General features: G+C 31.2%; 1 protein-coding gene across 2 annotated transcripts; it reads left to right on the top strand.

Moving 5' to 3' along the window:
* The first annotated feature begins 36 nt into the window (after positions 1–36).
* On the top strand, positions 37–5,406 carry LOC661350 (patj homolog). Of its 2 annotated transcripts, XM_015978871.2 has the most exons (4): positions 39–110; positions 166–911; positions 3,152–3,864; positions 4,039–5,406. In XM_015978871.2, the coding sequence occupies exons 2-4, from the start codon at positions 171–173 to the stop codon at positions 5,060–5,062; spliced, it is 2,478 nt and encodes an 825-aa protein (XP_015834357.1). In that variant the 5' UTR covers positions 39–110; positions 166–170; the 3' UTR covers positions 5,063–5,406. The 2 variants fall into 2 exon arrangements, with proteins under 2 accessions (XP_008200269.1, XP_015834357.1); XM_008202047.3 differs by having other exon boundaries at positions 37–911.
* Positions 5,407–18,665: the final 13,259 nt, after the last annotated feature.

Below are 18,665 nucleotides of genomic sequence, written 5' to 3'. Positions count from 1 at the left end.
TGCTTGACCTTGTACTTCGCCAGTCCAGTGGTTTTGTCGGTGTTGGTACTGCTGGAAAGTGACAGCTGACGTTTCGTTTTGTTTTTCAAGTAAAGGGTGCAAAGTTGAGGGTGTGTTCGTGTACTTAGATTTTATTTTCCTTTTACTAATTTTACTTAAAACAAGAAATAATGCATTTGAATGCCGATATTTCGAGTGCTTTACAACTACTAGAAGACATAAAACAGACAGTGGACGAGTTGAGCGATCCGAAACTTCAAGTAAACACATATCAGGACCTATGTTTATTAATCTCCGTTTTGGAAAACCCCGTCTTTCGGAGCGTAGTCACCGTGCAAGACTCCCTAAGCGAACTGAACCAGCAACTGGGCGAGCATCCCTCTATTTTGCCCGTAGATTTCGACATCACAGCATCTGGCGAGTTGGTGCTGAACGTGCCCCCTTCCGGGGAGCTGTACGACCCTGACTATGCCGACGACTACCAGCCGGCTCGCGACTTCGACGAGCAGCGCGTGCCCTCGGCCCCCATCTCGCCCGGCTCGCCCCACGTGCATCCCTTCAACACCACTGACAATAAGATGATACTCCTTAACAGCAAAACGCTAAACGGTAACATTTGCAACCAGGAGACGCTGCGCCTCCTGCAGAACAACCAGGCTTTCGGGGCCGGCGACGACGACGTCATCCACAGGTCCCCCTCGATAGGGAGCGACGCCTCCAAAACGGGCTCCGACAGCCTGCTCAGCAGCGAATGGTCGCAGGTCGAGAGCATTGATCTCATCAATGATGGCACGGGGCTAGGCTTCGGCATCGTGGGGATGAGGAATATGGGGGTTGTCGTCAAGACCATACTGCCAGGGGGAGTGGCCGACAGGGACGGACGGCTCCAGAGCGGGGACCACATTCTGCAGGTGGGGCCAACAAACACATCGGCTGTTTTTTACACTCACTGAACCACCAATCGCGAGTTTAACTTTTCTTGTTATTTTGAGTAAGAAAGAAATTCCGTTAAAAACATTTTTTTACAACAAGCGGGAATTGCTGTGCAATTAAATTTAAACGTTTGGACAGCTTCTTATAGCAAGGACGTTTTTTATGTAAACTTTTTTCAGTGAACTTTAAAAAAGCCCACGTACGATCAATTACACTGATTTTAATTAATTATAGTATCTTTTTATATTTCGGCTGTTGCGAAGAGATCTAATACAGTTTTGGTTGAAATTTTTTGCAATTTTTGGGCTGGTTCCGTTGACACATTGATTTACAGTCATTCTTTGCTTGAACTAGTTTGGAATTGGTTCAAATCGCACCATTTTCGCCAAAAACAACGTCTTTTGTGCATGTTTCACTGAAATACGATTTCTCGCTTAAAAAGGAGCCAAATCGGTTGGGATTTAGTCAAATGGCTTCATTTGAGACGAAAACTACGCTTTGCACTGATATTCTCTGTTATTTACAATCGCTTTAAAATTATTAAATTGCTTTAGAACGCCTTATTTTGGCAATAGTTTTCTAATATGTGTAGTAACGTTTTTTTCTTATAATATAAAGAAAATATACTATAAAAAGGCTCCGATTTGATGTAAAATTGTACCTAACCCATAAAAAGAAAAAAATAAAGAAAAACTTCAGACAAATAATAAACCTACATACAAGTAAGTATTCATTTTATATTTAAAAAAAATTACTTGAGATAAAAGTATTGTAAAGATCATTTTCCCAAGCTTGTCAGATTGTTACATACATATTTTTTACGCTATTTTCGATTATTTCAAGCGTTTTAGCTCGTTTTTGAACCAGAAACTTAGCCCATGAGAGAAACAAGCTGCCAAGTTTTTAAAAGAAAAAATATATAACATGAATTATGGATAAATAAAAGGAATAAGGAAATTTGAAAAGGGACCAAAACGACATAAATAAATTTATACGTCTACATATTTATTTTGATTTTTTTGTTCTGTGCCTAGTTACATGATTCAGCCATTTCTGAGTGATTTAGCTCAATCTTGGGCCAGAAATTTTTACTTAACTCGGTTATTTTCTCAACCCATTTCTAGCTCGTAAATAAATTATTATTATTTGCTATGATAATCTTCTAAATAGATTATTTAGAAAGCTTTATTCCCTGATGAATGTCTAAACATGTTGAAATATTCACACACTCACTTTTTAAATTATTCGAAAAAGTAGATTTATTTTAATGTGAACTTGTGTAAAATGATTTTGAAAATCGATTGACGTCAAGAAAATTCCAAATTTTCAATAATTGGCAAATTATATATTTTTAAATTTTGCTTTTGTTTGTATTTTTTCAAAAACTATTAATCCATAAGAAAAAATGGCCCTTAGACTGCTTCATTGAATTATTATGCAGAAACTGTACGTGATGGATTTTTTTTTAATATTTTTACAGTAAGCTGAAAATCCAAATAAATCGCTATTTGCGCTCAGACAATTTTTCCTCGCAGATTTGTGTTATTTTTGTAGAAACTGGGAGCGCACGTGCTGAACGCACAAATGAATGGCCATTGACGATACGAACACCTGATACTTTTTTGCGAGAGACGTATAATCGCTGTTTTTCCTCCAAAAAACTTTCGAGTTTAACACCATTCAAACAAATTGTTTGCATTGATATCTTCGCTACCAAAAAACTTTCAAGTTCAACGTACAAGATAAATAATTTTCATTCACGTTTACGGTGCCGGAAAAAACTCTCAAACTCGACATTCAAAACAAATTATTTTCAGCGATATTTCTGAAGGGGACAAAATGAAATAAGCGCTTAGTTACGTACATACTTTTAACTTTTTCTTGAGCCGGCTCACGCTCTACTTTTTTTAACGTATTTTCGTCGTATCTTACAGATTTGTTAGCCGAATTGCGAGCAAATTGCGTTATTTCGGCTAATCCTGTCAAGGGGAAAAGGAAATGTGACGTAGATATTCGTTTTTGTTGTTTGCTTTTTATTATCCACTTATGTGATTTTAGCCAATTAGCTCTGTCTTGAGCCTGGAATAGATATTTGAAGAAATTTCGTCGAATTATACCAATGACAAACGATTTAGCTATATTTGCACGTTTTTTGCACCAAAAGCCTTCACATCATTGAAAAAAGTTGTGGGGAAATGGAAAATGTGTTTGTTTTCAGATTGGTGATGTGAATCTGCACGAGATGGGTTCTGAGCAAGTGGCGACTGTTTTACGACAATCTGGGACCCACGTGCGTCTCGTGGTTGCAAGACCGGTTGATATTAGTTCTCCCGAATATAAGTATTTAGGATCTTCAGCTCCGCTTGTGCCTACGCGACTTTTAAGCGATTCGGTTGAGTTAGATCGTTATTTGATTCAGCACAAATATCCGCCAATCTTCCACAAAGGTATGGATCAAATAACGGATCTGTATCAATTCGAGCAGTCAAAGAGTTATACGGGATTATCGCGCGTGCCAGCGTCTCCATCCTTGCCGCTTTTGAACCTGGATATGGCGGTGAAAATGCCGGAAATGGAGAAGTTCGTTGTGGAATTGAAGAAGGACGTGAAGGGGTTGGGGATAACCATCGCGGGCTACGTATGCGAGAAGGAGGAGTTGTCGGGGATTTTCGTGAAGAGTGTGAGTAAAGGGAGTGCGGCGGATGTAAGCGGGAGGATTAAAGTGAATGATCGCATCGTGGAAGTGGATGGTCAGTCGCTGCAAGGATATACGAATCTGCAAGCCGTTGAGGTTTTGAGGAATTGCGGAAATGTAGTAAAGCTGTGCTTGGAGCGATATTTGCATGGGCCAAAATACGAGCAACTTCAACAAGCAATAGCAGCTAGTGAGATTAAACCACCAACACCATCAAGTCCAACTGAAGTGCCACGGTAATAGACGAATACGTGGAATTTTTTTAAGTGCTAACTCCCCTTAGTTGCTTTCTCAATCGTAAACCTTGATCCTTTGTCTAGTCTTTACTAACACCACCTAATGTACTAATGAGGGTGTCTGGATGTAGTCAAGTGTATTGTTAATAAAAGTATCATGTATGTAAATTTCAGATATCCTAAGGCCGAAGAGGGGAATTTTATGCGTAACGATGATCATAGCGACGCAGTTGAGGCCAAAAATGACTTGTTTTGCGGGCAAGATAAGCCGACCCCGCTGACGGAGGACGAAATTAGGAAAAAGTGGGAGAAAGTGATGGGCCCTGACACTAAAATAGTGGTCGCACAATTGACTAAATTTGGCGAGAAAGGCGGCTTAGGGATTAGTCTCGAAGGAACTGTTGACGTGGAGGACGGGCAAGAAGTGCGTCCGCACCATTACATAAGATCGATCTTGCCGGAAGGACCGGTCGGTAAAAACGGGACCTTGCGCTCGGGCGACGAGCTTTTGGAAGTAAACGGACACAAACTGCTCGGAATGAACCACCACGAGGTGGTGTCGATACTCAAAGAGCTCCCGATAAACGTATGCATGGTCTGTGGCCGGAGTCCGGTGAATTTATTCGAGCAGCGGTCTTCCGAAGACTCCGCATTTTCGGAGAGAGCCGCTCTCAATAGAAGCTTGCATAATCTGCTCCCCGCTTCCGATAGATTAGTCAAAGCGAAATCAGACGGCTCGTTGGCGAGTAGTATAGCAGCGGTTAGCTCGGACAGTTCTTTCAATAAGATGAAGTCCAGATCGTTGGAACCGCTCACGGGGTTAGCCATGTGGAGTTCAGAACCGCAAATCATAGAACTGGTCAAAGGCGAAAGAGGTCTCGGATTTTCTATTTTAGATTACCAGGATCCTATTGATCCAAACGATACTGTCATTGTTATTAGAAGCTTAGTACCAGGCGGGGTAGCCCAGTTAGATGGAAGATTAATTCCCGGCGATCGTTTATTGTTCGTTAATGACACAGTATTAGAAAATGCCTCTTTAGATCAAGCTGTACAAGCACTCAAGGGGGCTCCCAAAGGCATTGTTAGGATAGGAGTTGCCAAACCTCTGCCAATTCCAGACACAGTTGCTCACAGTTCATTAGTAGATGTCGATCAAAATAGATTTGTTACAAGTAATTCTAAAAATGTAGAATAACATAAGTGATATAAACGAATTATGGCGTCTAATCCTACTCTAAACAGGCAAATGCCTTTTACATCGGGACTAGACAATATTATTGTTTCTAAATTTTTATAACAAAATTTAAGATTAGGGAGCCATTTCACATTCTGCTTGATCTGATCTATGTGATATTCTCTTGCTTTTAGTTTGTTACATTAAACCTATGTTAGAAATGTACACATACCTATTTATTATACTATTGTATAATCCCTCTGTATTTTATTACATGTTTTCAACTAGTTTACGCCTTTTTATTCCTTTTATTGTACTTATTACATTCATTAGACAATATTATAAATAAAACTTGTTGAATATAACCTCTCTCTTATTATCGACCCTCATCATAACTCATTTATTTTTCGCACACGTTTAAAATTTTTCCGCAAAGAGAAATAAAAAAAACAGGAGCAAAATCTTTATATCCTGCAATTTTCCTTATTTTTGCAGGAGATTAAGTCCTTCGATAGGGCCTTCGACTGCAAAAAATCATGACCTCTTGGGACCTTAATGAATTTTTAAAGTTTCTTTAAGATTTCCCGATTTCGCAAACTTTATTTTTTTTTCACCCACTTCATATCCTACAATTTTCTTTAAACCAGTTACACCCAAAATGCACGAATTAATTAAAAAACAGTCATTAAATTGATATTTTCGATCGTAAGAACGCTCGTCAAAAATCACGGTCTGTGCGTATATAATAATGTGTATGAAATTTATTTATTAATTTTTTTTTTTTGAGTAAAATAAGAAATTTAGACAAGTGCGCTTGTAGTGCTCGGAAACTCCGTAAACGACCACGATAGGCGGAGCCAATGCGTACTTCATCGAGTGGGGAGATTGAGCAGTGGCGTAGCAAAAAACTATTCTATGATCAAGAAGGGTTTGAGATTCATAATTTGTAGTAGTTAAAATTTCCTCTATTCAATAATTGCAAGATGAAATAGTAAAAATCATATCTAATGCTAATACACGTTGATTTCCTAGAAATACAAAGCAGAGAGGTCGAATAAATAAAAATACTCAATGAGTAACGAGTAAAAACGCGTTTATTGCAAAAAATGTTTCTACTGGTATTTTTATTATAACAGGTAATATTGAAATGTTAAATTTTAAGACGAATTCCCTACAGATGTAGGGCCACGCCACGCCACTGTTTTCTACCAACACCCCTAATTTAAAGATTGGACTCGTCCGTGACGAGTTTTCGTCTCTGCGCACTCCTACCACCGTGGACGATTTGTCATTTTGCGGACTCTAAATCATCTTTTGACCATTGTAATGTGTTTCTATTAAAAATTAAAACTTGACTGCATTTAATTTCTGAATTTTTTATTCTTATATTGAAGCACTGCAAACCGATTTTTTTCACACCCTTTAAATCCTGCAATTTTCTTTATTTTTGTAGGAGATCAAGCCCTTCGATAGGGCCTTCGACTGTGAAAAAATCATGTTTGAACAAACACCCTTTGGGACCTTATGAATTTTTTAAGATTCTTTAAGATTTTCCTATTTTGCAAGCGTTATTTTTTTTCACCCCTTTTATATCCCGCAATTTTCTTTATTTTTGCAAGAGATTAAGCCCTCCGATTGCGCCTTAGACTGTAAAAAATTACAAACACCCCTTGAGACCTTAATGAATTTTTAAAGATTCTATAAAATTTCCCTATTTCGAAAACTTTATTTTCTTTTTATCCCTTTTATATCCTGCAATTTTCTTAATTTTTGTAGGAAATCAAGCCCTCTAATAGGGCCTTTGACTGTACAAAAATCATGTTCGGACAAACGACCCTTAGGATCTTAACGAATTTAAAAAAAATTCGTATTTAAGGATTGCTCTAATTAGTCAAATTAATAACTAACTTGTCCAGCAAGAACCACGTGGAGGTTTAGAGCATTCTTGCCAGGAAAAAAGGATATAAGGATGAGGTAAACAATGATTATTAGAAAATGAGGGAAATAAAAGAATTATTGGTAATTATTGGAAATAAAAAAAAAATACGTGACAAAAATAAAATGCACCTACATTTATGGCTTCTGCGTTGGCTACTATTTGTAGCAAAACAATAAAAAGAAATTAAAAACAACACCATTAAAAAAATCTTTATTTGCATAAAAGTTACATGTTATCAATATTATACAAAATAAAAAACACACAATACAACATAATATGTGGCACTCAAACTATAAGAAATTCAATACCACAGATAAATTGAAGGGAAAAAATGCACCTACCTTTATGGCTTCCACGTTGGCTACTGTTTGTAGCAAAACAATAAAAAGAAATTAAAAACAACACTATTAAAAAATCTTTATTTGCATGAAAATTACAAAAAGCGACATAACTTAAAGGGTGTAAAAAACAATCAAGAATACATATTATATTTAAGGATTGCTCTAAAGGGTCAAATTAGCTAATAACTAATTTGTCCAGCAAGAACCACGTGGAGGTTTAGAGCATTTTTGCCAGGAAAAAAGGATATAAGGATGAGGTAAACAATGATTATTTGAAAATGAAGGGAATAAAGGAATTATTGGTTTGTGAAATGAAAAAATAGTACACAAAAATCAAAGCTTTTTCACTTGGCGTTAAATAAATGCTCTTACCTTTTGTACTGCATCTGCTACCATTTGTAGCAAAACCTAAAAAATAAATTAAAAACACAACCAACAAAAAAATTAATTTGTAGGAAAGTAACAACAAGCGACTTTAATAAATATTATACAGAATAAAGGATACACAATACGGTATAATATATGGCACACAAGCTATTAAATCAACACATCACAAGATAAAACGCAAAAAAATGCACCTACCTTCATATGGCTTCTGCGTTGGCTACTGTTTGTAGCAAGACATTTAAAAAATTAAAACAACACCAATAAAAATCTTTATTTGCATGAAAGTTACAACAAGCAACGTTTGTCAATATTAAACAAAATAAAAAATACACAATACGTTTGAAATTATTGGTTTGTGAAATAAATAAATACGACACAGCAATAAAATACACCTACCTTCATATCGCTTCCACGTTGGCTACCGTTTGTAGCATTAAAAAAATAATAATAAAAATGAAACCAAAAAAATGTTTATTTGCATTAAATTTTGAGCAGCCACTTTCATTCATTGAAATTAAAGACAAAATTACGTGGCAATAAATTATTTGAGTGTTTTATTTCCTGTATTTAAAATGTGTCACTCAAAATATCACTTTTCAACACCGCATTTAAAGATTTTAATTGCAATTAAGTTTTATGAAATTATTGGTTTGTGAAATAAATAAATACGACACAGCAATAAAATACACCTACCTTCATATCGCTTCCACGTTGGCTACCGTTTGTAGCATTAAAAAAAATAATAATAAAAATGAAACCAAAAAAATGTTTATTTGCATTAAATTTTGAGCAGCCACTTTCATTCATTGAAATTAAAGACAAAATTACGTGGCAATAAATTATTTGAGTGTTTTATTTCATTTATAGTTACTGTATTTAAAATGTGTCACTCAAAATATCACTTTTCAACACCGCATTTAAAGATTTTAATTGCAATTAAGTTTTATGAAATTATTGGTTTGTGAAATAAATAAATACGACACAGCAATAAAATACACCTACCTTCATATCGCTTCCACGTTGGCTACCGTTTGTAGCATTAAAAAAAATAATAATAAAAATGAAACCAAAAAAATGTTTATTTGCATTAAATTTTGAGCAGCCACTTTCATTCATTGAAATTAAAGACAAAATTACGTGGCAATAGATTATTTGAGTGTTTTATTTCATTTATAGTTACTGTATTTAAAATGTGTCACTCAAAATATCACTTTTCAACACCGCATTTAAAGATTTTAATTGCATTTAAGTTTTATGAAATTATTGGTTTGTGAAATAAATAAATACGACACAGCAATAAAATACACCTATCTTCATATCGCTTCCACGTTGGCTACCGTTTGTAGCATTAAAAAAAATTAAAAACAACACCAATAAAAAATCTTTATTTGCATGAAAATTACAACAAGCGACATAATTTTACGGCTGTAAAAAACAGTCAACAATGTTATATTTAAGGATTGCTCTAATTGGTCAAATTAGTCAATAACTAATTTGTCCGGCAAGAACCACGTGGAGGTTTAGAGCATTCTTGCCAGGAAAAAAGGATATAAGGATGAGGTAAACAATGATTATTTCAAATGAAGGGAATAAAGGAATTATTGGTTTGTGAAATGAAAAAATAGTACACAAAAATCAAAGCTTTTTCACTTGGCGTTAAATAAATGCTCTTACCTTTTGTACTGCATCTGCTACCATTTGTAGCAAAACCTAAAAAATAAATTAAAAACACAACCAACAAAAAAATTAATTTGTAGGAAAGTTACAACAAGCGACTTTAATAAATATTATACAGAATAAAGGATACACAATACGGTATAATATATGGCACACAAGCTATTAAATCAACACATCACAAGATAAAACGCAAAAAAATGCACCTACCTTCATATGGCTTCTGCGTTGGCTACTGTTTGTAGCAAGACATTTAAAAAATTAAAACAACACCAATAAAAATCTTTATTTGCATGAAAGTTACAACAGGCAACGTTTGTCAATATTAAACAAAATAAAAAATACACAATACGTTTGAAATTATTGGTTTGTGAAATAAATAAATACGACACAGCAATAAAATACACCTACCTTCATATCGCTTCCACGTTGGCTACCGTTTGTAGCATTAAAAAAAATAATAATAAAAATGAAACCAAAAAAATGTTTATTTGCATTAAATTTTGAGCAGCCACTTTCATTCATTGAAATTAAAGACAAAATTACGTGGCAATAAATTATTTGAGTGTTTTATTTCATTTATAGTTACTGTATTTAAAATGTGTCACACAAAATATCACTTTTCAACACCGCATTTAAAGATTTTAATTGCATTTAAGTTTTATGAAATTATTGGTTTGTGAAATAAATAAATACGACACAGCAATAAAATACACCTACCTTCATATCGCTTCCACGTTGGCTACCGTTTGTAGCATTAAAAAAAATTAAAAACAACACCAATAAAAAATCTTTATTTGCATGAAAATTACAACAAGCGACATAATTTTACGGCTGTAAAAAACAGTCAACAATGTTATATTTAAGGATTGCTCTAATTGGTCAAATTAGTCAATAACTAATTTGTCCGGCAAGAACCACGTGGAGGTTTAGAGCATTCTTGCCAGGAAAAAAGGATATAAGGATGAGGTAAACAATGATTATTTCAAATGAAGGGAATAAAGGAATTATTGGTTTGTGAAATGAAAAAATAGTACACAAAAATCAAAGCTTTTTCACTTGGCGTTAAATAAATGCTCTTACCTTTTGTACTGCATCTGCTACCATTTGTAGCAAAACCTAAAAAATAAATTAAAAACACAACCAACAAAAAAATTAATTTGTAGGAAAGTTACAACAAGCGACTTTAATAAATATTATACAGAATAAAGGATACACAATACGGTATAATATATGGCACACAAGCTATTAAATCAACACATCACAAGATAAAACGCAAAAAAATGCACCTACCTTCATATGGCTTCTGCGTTGGCTACTGTTTGTAGCAAGACATTTAAAAAATTAAAACAACACCAATAAAAATCTTTATTTGCATGAAAGTTACAACAGGCAACGTTTGTCAATATTAAACAAAATAAAAAATACACAATACGTTTGAAATTATTGGTTTGTGAAATAAATAAATACGACACAGCAATAAAATACACCTACCTTCATATCGCTTCCACGTTGGCTACCGTTTGTAGCATTAAAAAAAATAATAATAAAAATGAAACCAAAAAAATGTTTATTTGCATTAAATTTTGAGCAGCCACTTTCATTCATTGAAATTAAAGACAAAATTACGTGGCAATAAATTATTTGAGTGTTTTATTTCATTTATAGTTACTGTATTTAAAATGTGTCACACAAAATATCACTTTTCAACACCGCATTTAAAGATTTTAATTGCATTTAAGTTTTATGAAATTATTGGTTTGTGAAATAAATAAATACGACACAGCAATAAAATACACCTACCTTCATATCGCTTCCACGTTGGCTACCGTTTGTAGCATTAAAAAAAATAATAATAAAAATGAAACCAAAAAAATGTTTATTTGCATTAAATTTTGAGCAGCCACTTTCATTCATTGAAATTAAAGACAAAATTACGTGGCAATAAATTATTTGAGTGTTTTATTTCATTTATAGTTACTGTATTTAAAATGTGTCACTCAAAATATCACTTTTCAACACCGCATTTAACGATTTTAATTGCATTTAAGTTTTATGAAATTATTGGTTTGTGAAATAAATAAATACGACACAGCAATAAAATACACCTACCTTCATATCGCTTCCACGTTGGCTACCGTTTGTAGCATTAAAAAAAATAATAATAAAAATGAAACCAAAAAAATGTTTATTTGCATTAAATTTTGAGCAGCCACTTTCATTCATTGAAATTAAAGACAAAATTACGTGGCAATAAATTATTTGAGTGTTTTATTTCATTTATAGTTACTGTATTTAAAATGTGTCACTCAAAATATCACTTTTCAACACCGCATTTAAAGATTTTAATTGCAATTAAGTTTTATGAACTTATTGGTTTGTGAAATAAATAAATACGACACAGCAATAAAATACACCTACCTTCATATCGCTTCCACGTTGGCTACCGTTTGTAGCATTAAAAAAAATAATAATAAAAATGAAACCAAAAAAATGTTTATTTGCATTAAATTTTGAGCAGCCACTTTCATTCATTGAAATTAAAGACAAAATTACGTGGCAATAAATTATTTGAGTGTTTTATTTCATTTATAGTTACTGTATTTAAAATGTGTCACACAAAATATCACTTTTCAACACCGCATTTAAAGATTTTAATTGCATTTAAGTTTTATGAAATTATTGGTTTGTGAAATAAATAAATACGACACAGCAATAAAATACACCTACCTTCATATCGCTTCCACGTTGGCTACCGTTTGTAGCATTAAAAAAAATAATAATAAAAATGAAACCAAAAAAATGTTTATTTGCATTAAATTTTGAGCAGCCACTTTCATTCATTGAAATTAAAGACAAAATTACGTGGCAATAAATTATTTGAGTGTTTTATTTCATTTATAGTTACTGTATTTAAAATGTGTCACTCAAAATATCACTTTTCAACACCGCATTTAAAGATTTTAATTGCATTTAAGTTTTATGAAATTATTGGTTTGTGAAATAAATAAATACGACACAGCAATAAAATACACCTACCTTCATATCGCTTCCACGTTGGCTACCGTTTGTAGCATTAAAAAAAATAATAATAAAAATGAAACCAAAAAAATGTTTATTTGCATTAAATTTTGAGCAGCCACTTTCATTCATTGAAATTAAAGACAAAATTACGTGGCAATAAATTATTTGAGTGTTTTATTTCATTTATAGTTACTGTATTTAAAATGTGTCACACAAAATATCACTTTTCAACACCGCATTTAAAGATTTTAATTGCATTTAAGTTTTATGAAATTATTGGTTTGTGAAATAAATAAATACGACACAGCAATAAAATACACCTACCTTCATATCGCTTCCACGTTGGCTACCGTTTGTAGCATTAAAAAAAATAATAATAAAAATGAAACCAAAAAAATGTTTATTTGCATTAAATTTTGAGCAGCCACTTTCATTCATTGAAATTAAAGACAAAATTACGTGGCAATAAATTATTTGAGTGTTTTATTTCCTGTATTTAAAATGTGTCACTCAAAATATCACTTTTCAACACCGCATTTAAAGATTTTAATTGCAATTAAGTTTTATGAAATTATTGGTTTGTGAAATAAATAAATACGACACAGCAATAAAATACACCTACCTTCATATCGCTTCCACGTTGGCTACCGTTTGTAGCATTAAAAAAAATAATAATAAAAATGAAACCAAAAAAATGTTTATTTGCATTAAATTTTGAGCAAGCCACTTTCATTCATTGAAATTAAAGACAAAATTATTACGTGGCAATTAATTATTTGAGTGTTTTATTTTATTTATAGTTACTGTATTTAAAATGTGTCACTCAAAATATCACTTTTCAACACCGCATTTAACGATTTTAATTGCATTTAAGTTTTATGAAATTATTGGTTTGTGAAATAAATAAATACGACACAGCAATAAAATACACCTACCTTCATATCGCTTCCACGTTGGCTACCGTTTGTAGCATTAAAAAAAATAATAATAAAAATGAAACCAAAAAAATGTTTATTTGCATTAAATTTTGAGCAGCCACTTTCATTCATTGAAATTAAAGACAAAATTACGTGGCAATAAATTATTTGAGTGTTTTATTTCCTGTATTTAAAATGTGTCACTCAAAATATCACTTTTCAACACCGCATTTAAAGATTTTAATTGCAATTAAGTTTTATGAAATTATTGGTTTGTGAAATAAATAAATACGACACAGCAATAAAATACACCTACCTTCATATCGCTTCCACGTTGGCTACCGTTTGTAGCATTAAAAAAAATAATAATAAAAATGAAACCAAAAAAATGTTTATTTGCATTAAATTTTGAGCAGCCACTTTCATTCATTGAAATTAAAGACAAAATTACGTGGCAATAAATTATTTGAGTGTTTTATTTCATTTATAGTTACTGTATTTAAAATGTGTCACTCAAAATATCACTTTTCAACACCGCATTTAAAGATTTTAATTGCATTTAAGTTTTATGAAATTATTGGTTTGTGAAATAAATAAATACGACACAGCAATAAAATACACCTACCTTCATATCGCTTCCACGTTGGCTACCGTTTGTAGCATTAAAAAAAATAATAATAAAAATGAAACCAAAAAAATGTTTATTTGCATTAAATTTTGAGCAGCCACTTTCATTCATTGAAATTAAAGACAAAATTACGTGGCAATAAATTATTTGAGTGTTTTATTTCCTGTATTTAAAATGTGTCACTCAAAATATCACTTTTCAACACCGCATTTAAAGATTTTAATTGCAATTAAGTTTTATGAAATTATTGGTTTGTGAAATAAATAAATACGACACAGCAATAAAATACACCTACCTTCATATCGCTTCCACGTTGGCTACCGTTTGTAGCATTAAAAAAAATAATAATAAAAATGAAACCAAAAAAATGTTTATTTGCATTAAATTTTGAGCAGCCACTTTCATTCATTGAAATTAAAGACAAAATTATTACGTGGCAATAAATTATTTGAGTGTTTTATTTCCTGTATTTAAAATGTGTCACTCAAAATATCACTTTTCAACACCGCATTTAAAGATTTTAATTGCAATTAAGTTTTATGAAATTATTGGTTTGTGAAATAAATAAATACGACACAGCAATAAAATACACCTACCTTCATATCGCTTCCACGTTGGCTACCGTTTGTAGCATTAAAAAAAATAATAATAAAAATGAAACCAAAAAAATGTTTATTTGCATTAAATTTTGAGCAGCCACTTTCATTCATTGAAATTAAAGACAAAATTACGTGGCAATAAATTATTTGAGTGTTTTATTTCATTTATAGTTACTGTATTTAAAATGTGTCACTCAAAATATCACTTTTCAACACCGCATTTAAAGATTTTAATTGCATTTAAGTTTTATGAAATTATTGGTTTGAGAAATAAATAAATACGACACAGCAATAAAATACACCTACCTTCATATCGCTTCCACGTTGGCTACCGTTTGTAGCATTAAAAAAAATAATAATAAAAATGAAACCAAAAAAATGTTTATTTGCATTAAATTTTGAGCAGCCACTTTCATTCATTGAAATTAAAGACAAAATTACGTGGCAATAGATTATTTGAGTGTTTTATTTCATTTATAGTTACTGTATTTAAAATGTGTCACTCAAAATATCACTTTTCAACACCGCATTTAAAGATTTTAATTGCATTTAAGTTTTATGAAATTATTGGTTTGTGAAATAAATAAATACGACACAGCAATAAAATACACCTATCTTCATATCGCTTCCACGTTGGCTACCGTTTGTAGCATTAAAAAAAATTAAAAACAACACCAATAAAAAATCTTTATTTGCATGAAAATTACAACAAGCGACATAATTTTACGGCTGTAAAAAACAGTCAACAATGTTATATTTAAGGATTGCTCTAATTGGTCAAATTAGTCAATAACTAATTTGTCCGGCAAGAACCACGTGGAGGTTTAGAGCATTCTTGCCAGGAAAAAAGGATATAAGGATGAGGTAAACAATGATTATTTCAAATGAAGGGAATAAAGGAATTATTGGTTTGTGAAATGAAAAAATAGTACACAAAAATCAAAGCTTTTTCACTTGGCGTTAAATAAATGCTCTTACCTTTTGTACTGCATCTGCTACCATTTGTAGCAAAACCTAAAAAATAAATTAAAAACACAACCAACAAAAAAATTAATTTGTAGGAAAGTTACAACAAGCGACTTTAATAAATATTATACAGAATAAAGGATACACAATACGGTATAATATATGGCACACAAGCTATTAAATCAACACATCACAAGATAAAACGCAAAAAAATGCACCTACCTTCATATGGCTTCTGCGTTGGCTACTGTTTGTAGCAAGACATTTAAAAAATTAAAACAACACCAATAAAAATCTTTATTTGCATGAAAGTTACAACAAGCAACGTTTGTCAATATTAAACAAAATAAAAAATACACAATACGTTTGAAATTATTGGTTTGTGAAATAAATAAATACGACACAGCAATAAAATACACCTACCTTCATATCGCTTCCACGTTGGCTACCGTTTGTAGCATTAAAAAAAATAATAATAAAAATGAAACCAAAAAAATGTTTATTTGCATTAAATTTTGAGCAGCCACTTTCATTCATTGAAATTAAAGACAAAATTACGTGGCAATAAATTATTTGAGTGTTTTATTTCCTGTATTTAAAATGTGTCACTCAAAATATCACTTTTCAACACCGCATTTAAAGATTTTAATTGCAATTAAGTTTTATGAAATTATTGGTTTGTGAAATAAATAAATACGACACAGCAATAAAATACACCTACCTTCATATCGCTTCCACGTTGGCTACCGTTTGTAGCATTAAAAAAAATAATAATAAAAATGAAACCAAAAAAATGTTTATTTGCATTAAATTTTGAGCAAGCCACTTTCATTCATTGAAATTAAAGACAAAATTATTACGTGGCAATTAATTATTTGAGTGTTTTATTTTATTTATAGTTACTGTATTTAAAATGTGTCACTCAAAATATCACTTTTCAACACCGCATTTAAAGATTTTAATTGCATTTAAGTTTTATGAAATTATTGGTTTGTGAAATAAATAAATACGACACAGCAATAAAATACACCTACCTTCATATCGCTTCCACGTTGGCTACCGTTTGTAGCATTAAAAAAAATAATAATAAAAATGAAACCAAAAAAATGTTTATTTGCATTAAATTTTGAGCAAGCCACTTTCATTCATTGAAATTAAAGACAAAATTATTACGTGGCAATTAATTATTTGAGTGTTTTATTTTATTTATAGTTACTGTATTTAAAATGTGTCACTCAAAATATCACTTTTCAACACCGCATTTAAAGATTTTAATTGCATTTAAGTTTTATGAAATTATTGGTTTGTGAAATAAATAAATACGACACAGCAATAAAATACACCTACCTTCATATCGCTTCCACGTTGGCTACCGTTTGTAGCATTAAAAAAAATAATAATAAAAATGAAACCAAAAAAATGTTTATTTGCATTAAATTTTGAGCAAGCCACTTTCATTCATTGAAATTAAAGACAAAATTATTACGTGGCAATTAATTATTTGAGTGTTTTATTTTATTTATAGTTACTGTATTTAAAATGTGTCACTCAAAATATCACTTTTCAACACCGCATTTAAAGATTTTAATTGCATTTAAGTTTTATGAAATTATTGGTTTGTGAAATAAATAAATACGACACAGCAATAAAATACACCTACCTTCATATCGCTTCCACGTTGGCTACCGTTTGTAGCATTAAAAAAAATAATAATAAAAATGAAACCAAAAAAATGTTTATTTGCATTAAATTTTGAGCAGCCACTTTCATTCATTGAAATTAAAGACAAAATTACGTGGCAATAAATTATTTGAGTGTTTTATTTCCTGTATTTAAAATGTGTCACTCAAAATATCACTTTTCAACACCGCATTTAAAGATTTTAATTGCAATTAAGTTTTATGAAATTATTGGTTTGTGAAATAAATAAATACGACACAGCAATAAAATACACCTACCTTCATATCGCTTCCACGTTGGCTACCGTTTGTAGCATTAAAAAAAATAATAATAAAAATGAAACCAAAAAAATGTTTATTTGCATTAAATTTTGAGCAAGCCACTTTCATTCATTGAAATTAAAGACAAAATTATTACGTGGCAATTAATTATTTGAGTGTTTTATTTTATTTATAGTTACTGTATTTAAAATGTGTCACTCAAAATATCACTTTTCAACACCGCATTTAAAGATTTTAATTGCATTTAAGTTTTATGAAATTATTGGTTTGTGAAATAAATAAATACGACACAGCAATAAAATACACCTACCTTCATATCGCTTCCACGTTGGCTACCGTTTGTAGCATTAAAAAAAATAATAATAAAAATGAAACCAAAAAAATGTTTATTTGCATTAAATTTTGAGCAGCCACTTTCATTCATTGAAATTAAAGACAAAATTACGTGGCAATAAATTATTTGAGTGTTTTATTTCCTGTATTTAAAATGTGTCACTCAAAATATCACTTTTCAACACCGCATTTAAAGATTTTAATTGCAATTAAGTTTTATGAAATTATTGGTTTGTGAAATAAATAAATACGACACAGCAATAAAATACACCTACCTTCATATCGCTTCCACGTTGGCTACCGTTTGTAGCATTAAAAAAAATAATAATAAAAATGAAACCAAAAAAATGTTTATTTGCATTAAATTTTGAGCAGCCACTTTCATTCATTGAAATTAAAGACAAAATTACGTGGCAATAAATTATTTGAGTGTTTTATTTCCTGTATTTAAAATGTGTCACTCAAAATATCACTTTTCAACACCGCATTTAAAGATTTTAATTGCAATTAAGTTTTATGAAATTATTGGTTTGAGAAATAAATAAATACGACACAGCAATAAAATACACCTACCTTCATATCGCTTCCACGTTGGCTACCGTTTGTAGCATTAAAAAAAATAATAATAAAAATGAAACCAAAAAAATGTTTATTTGCATTAAATTTTGAGCAGCCACTTTCATTCATTGAAATTAAAGACAAAATTACGTGGCAATAAATTATTTGAGTGTTTTATTTCATTTATAGTTACTGTATTTAAAATGTGTCACTCAAAATATCACTTTTCAACACCGCATTTAAAGATTTTAATTGCATTTAAGTTTTATGAAATTATTGGTTTGAGAAATAAATAAA

The sequence above is a fragment of the Tribolium castaneum genome, chromosome 10, assembly GCF_031307605.1.
Source record: "Tribolium castaneum strain GA2 chromosome 10, icTriCast1.1, whole genome shotgun sequence".
NCBI lineage: Eukaryota > Metazoa > Arthropoda > Insecta > Coleoptera > Tenebrionidae > Tribolium > Tribolium castaneum.
Note: the sequence above shows the minus strand (reverse complement) of the source record. Positions and strands in the feature narration are given on the sequence as shown.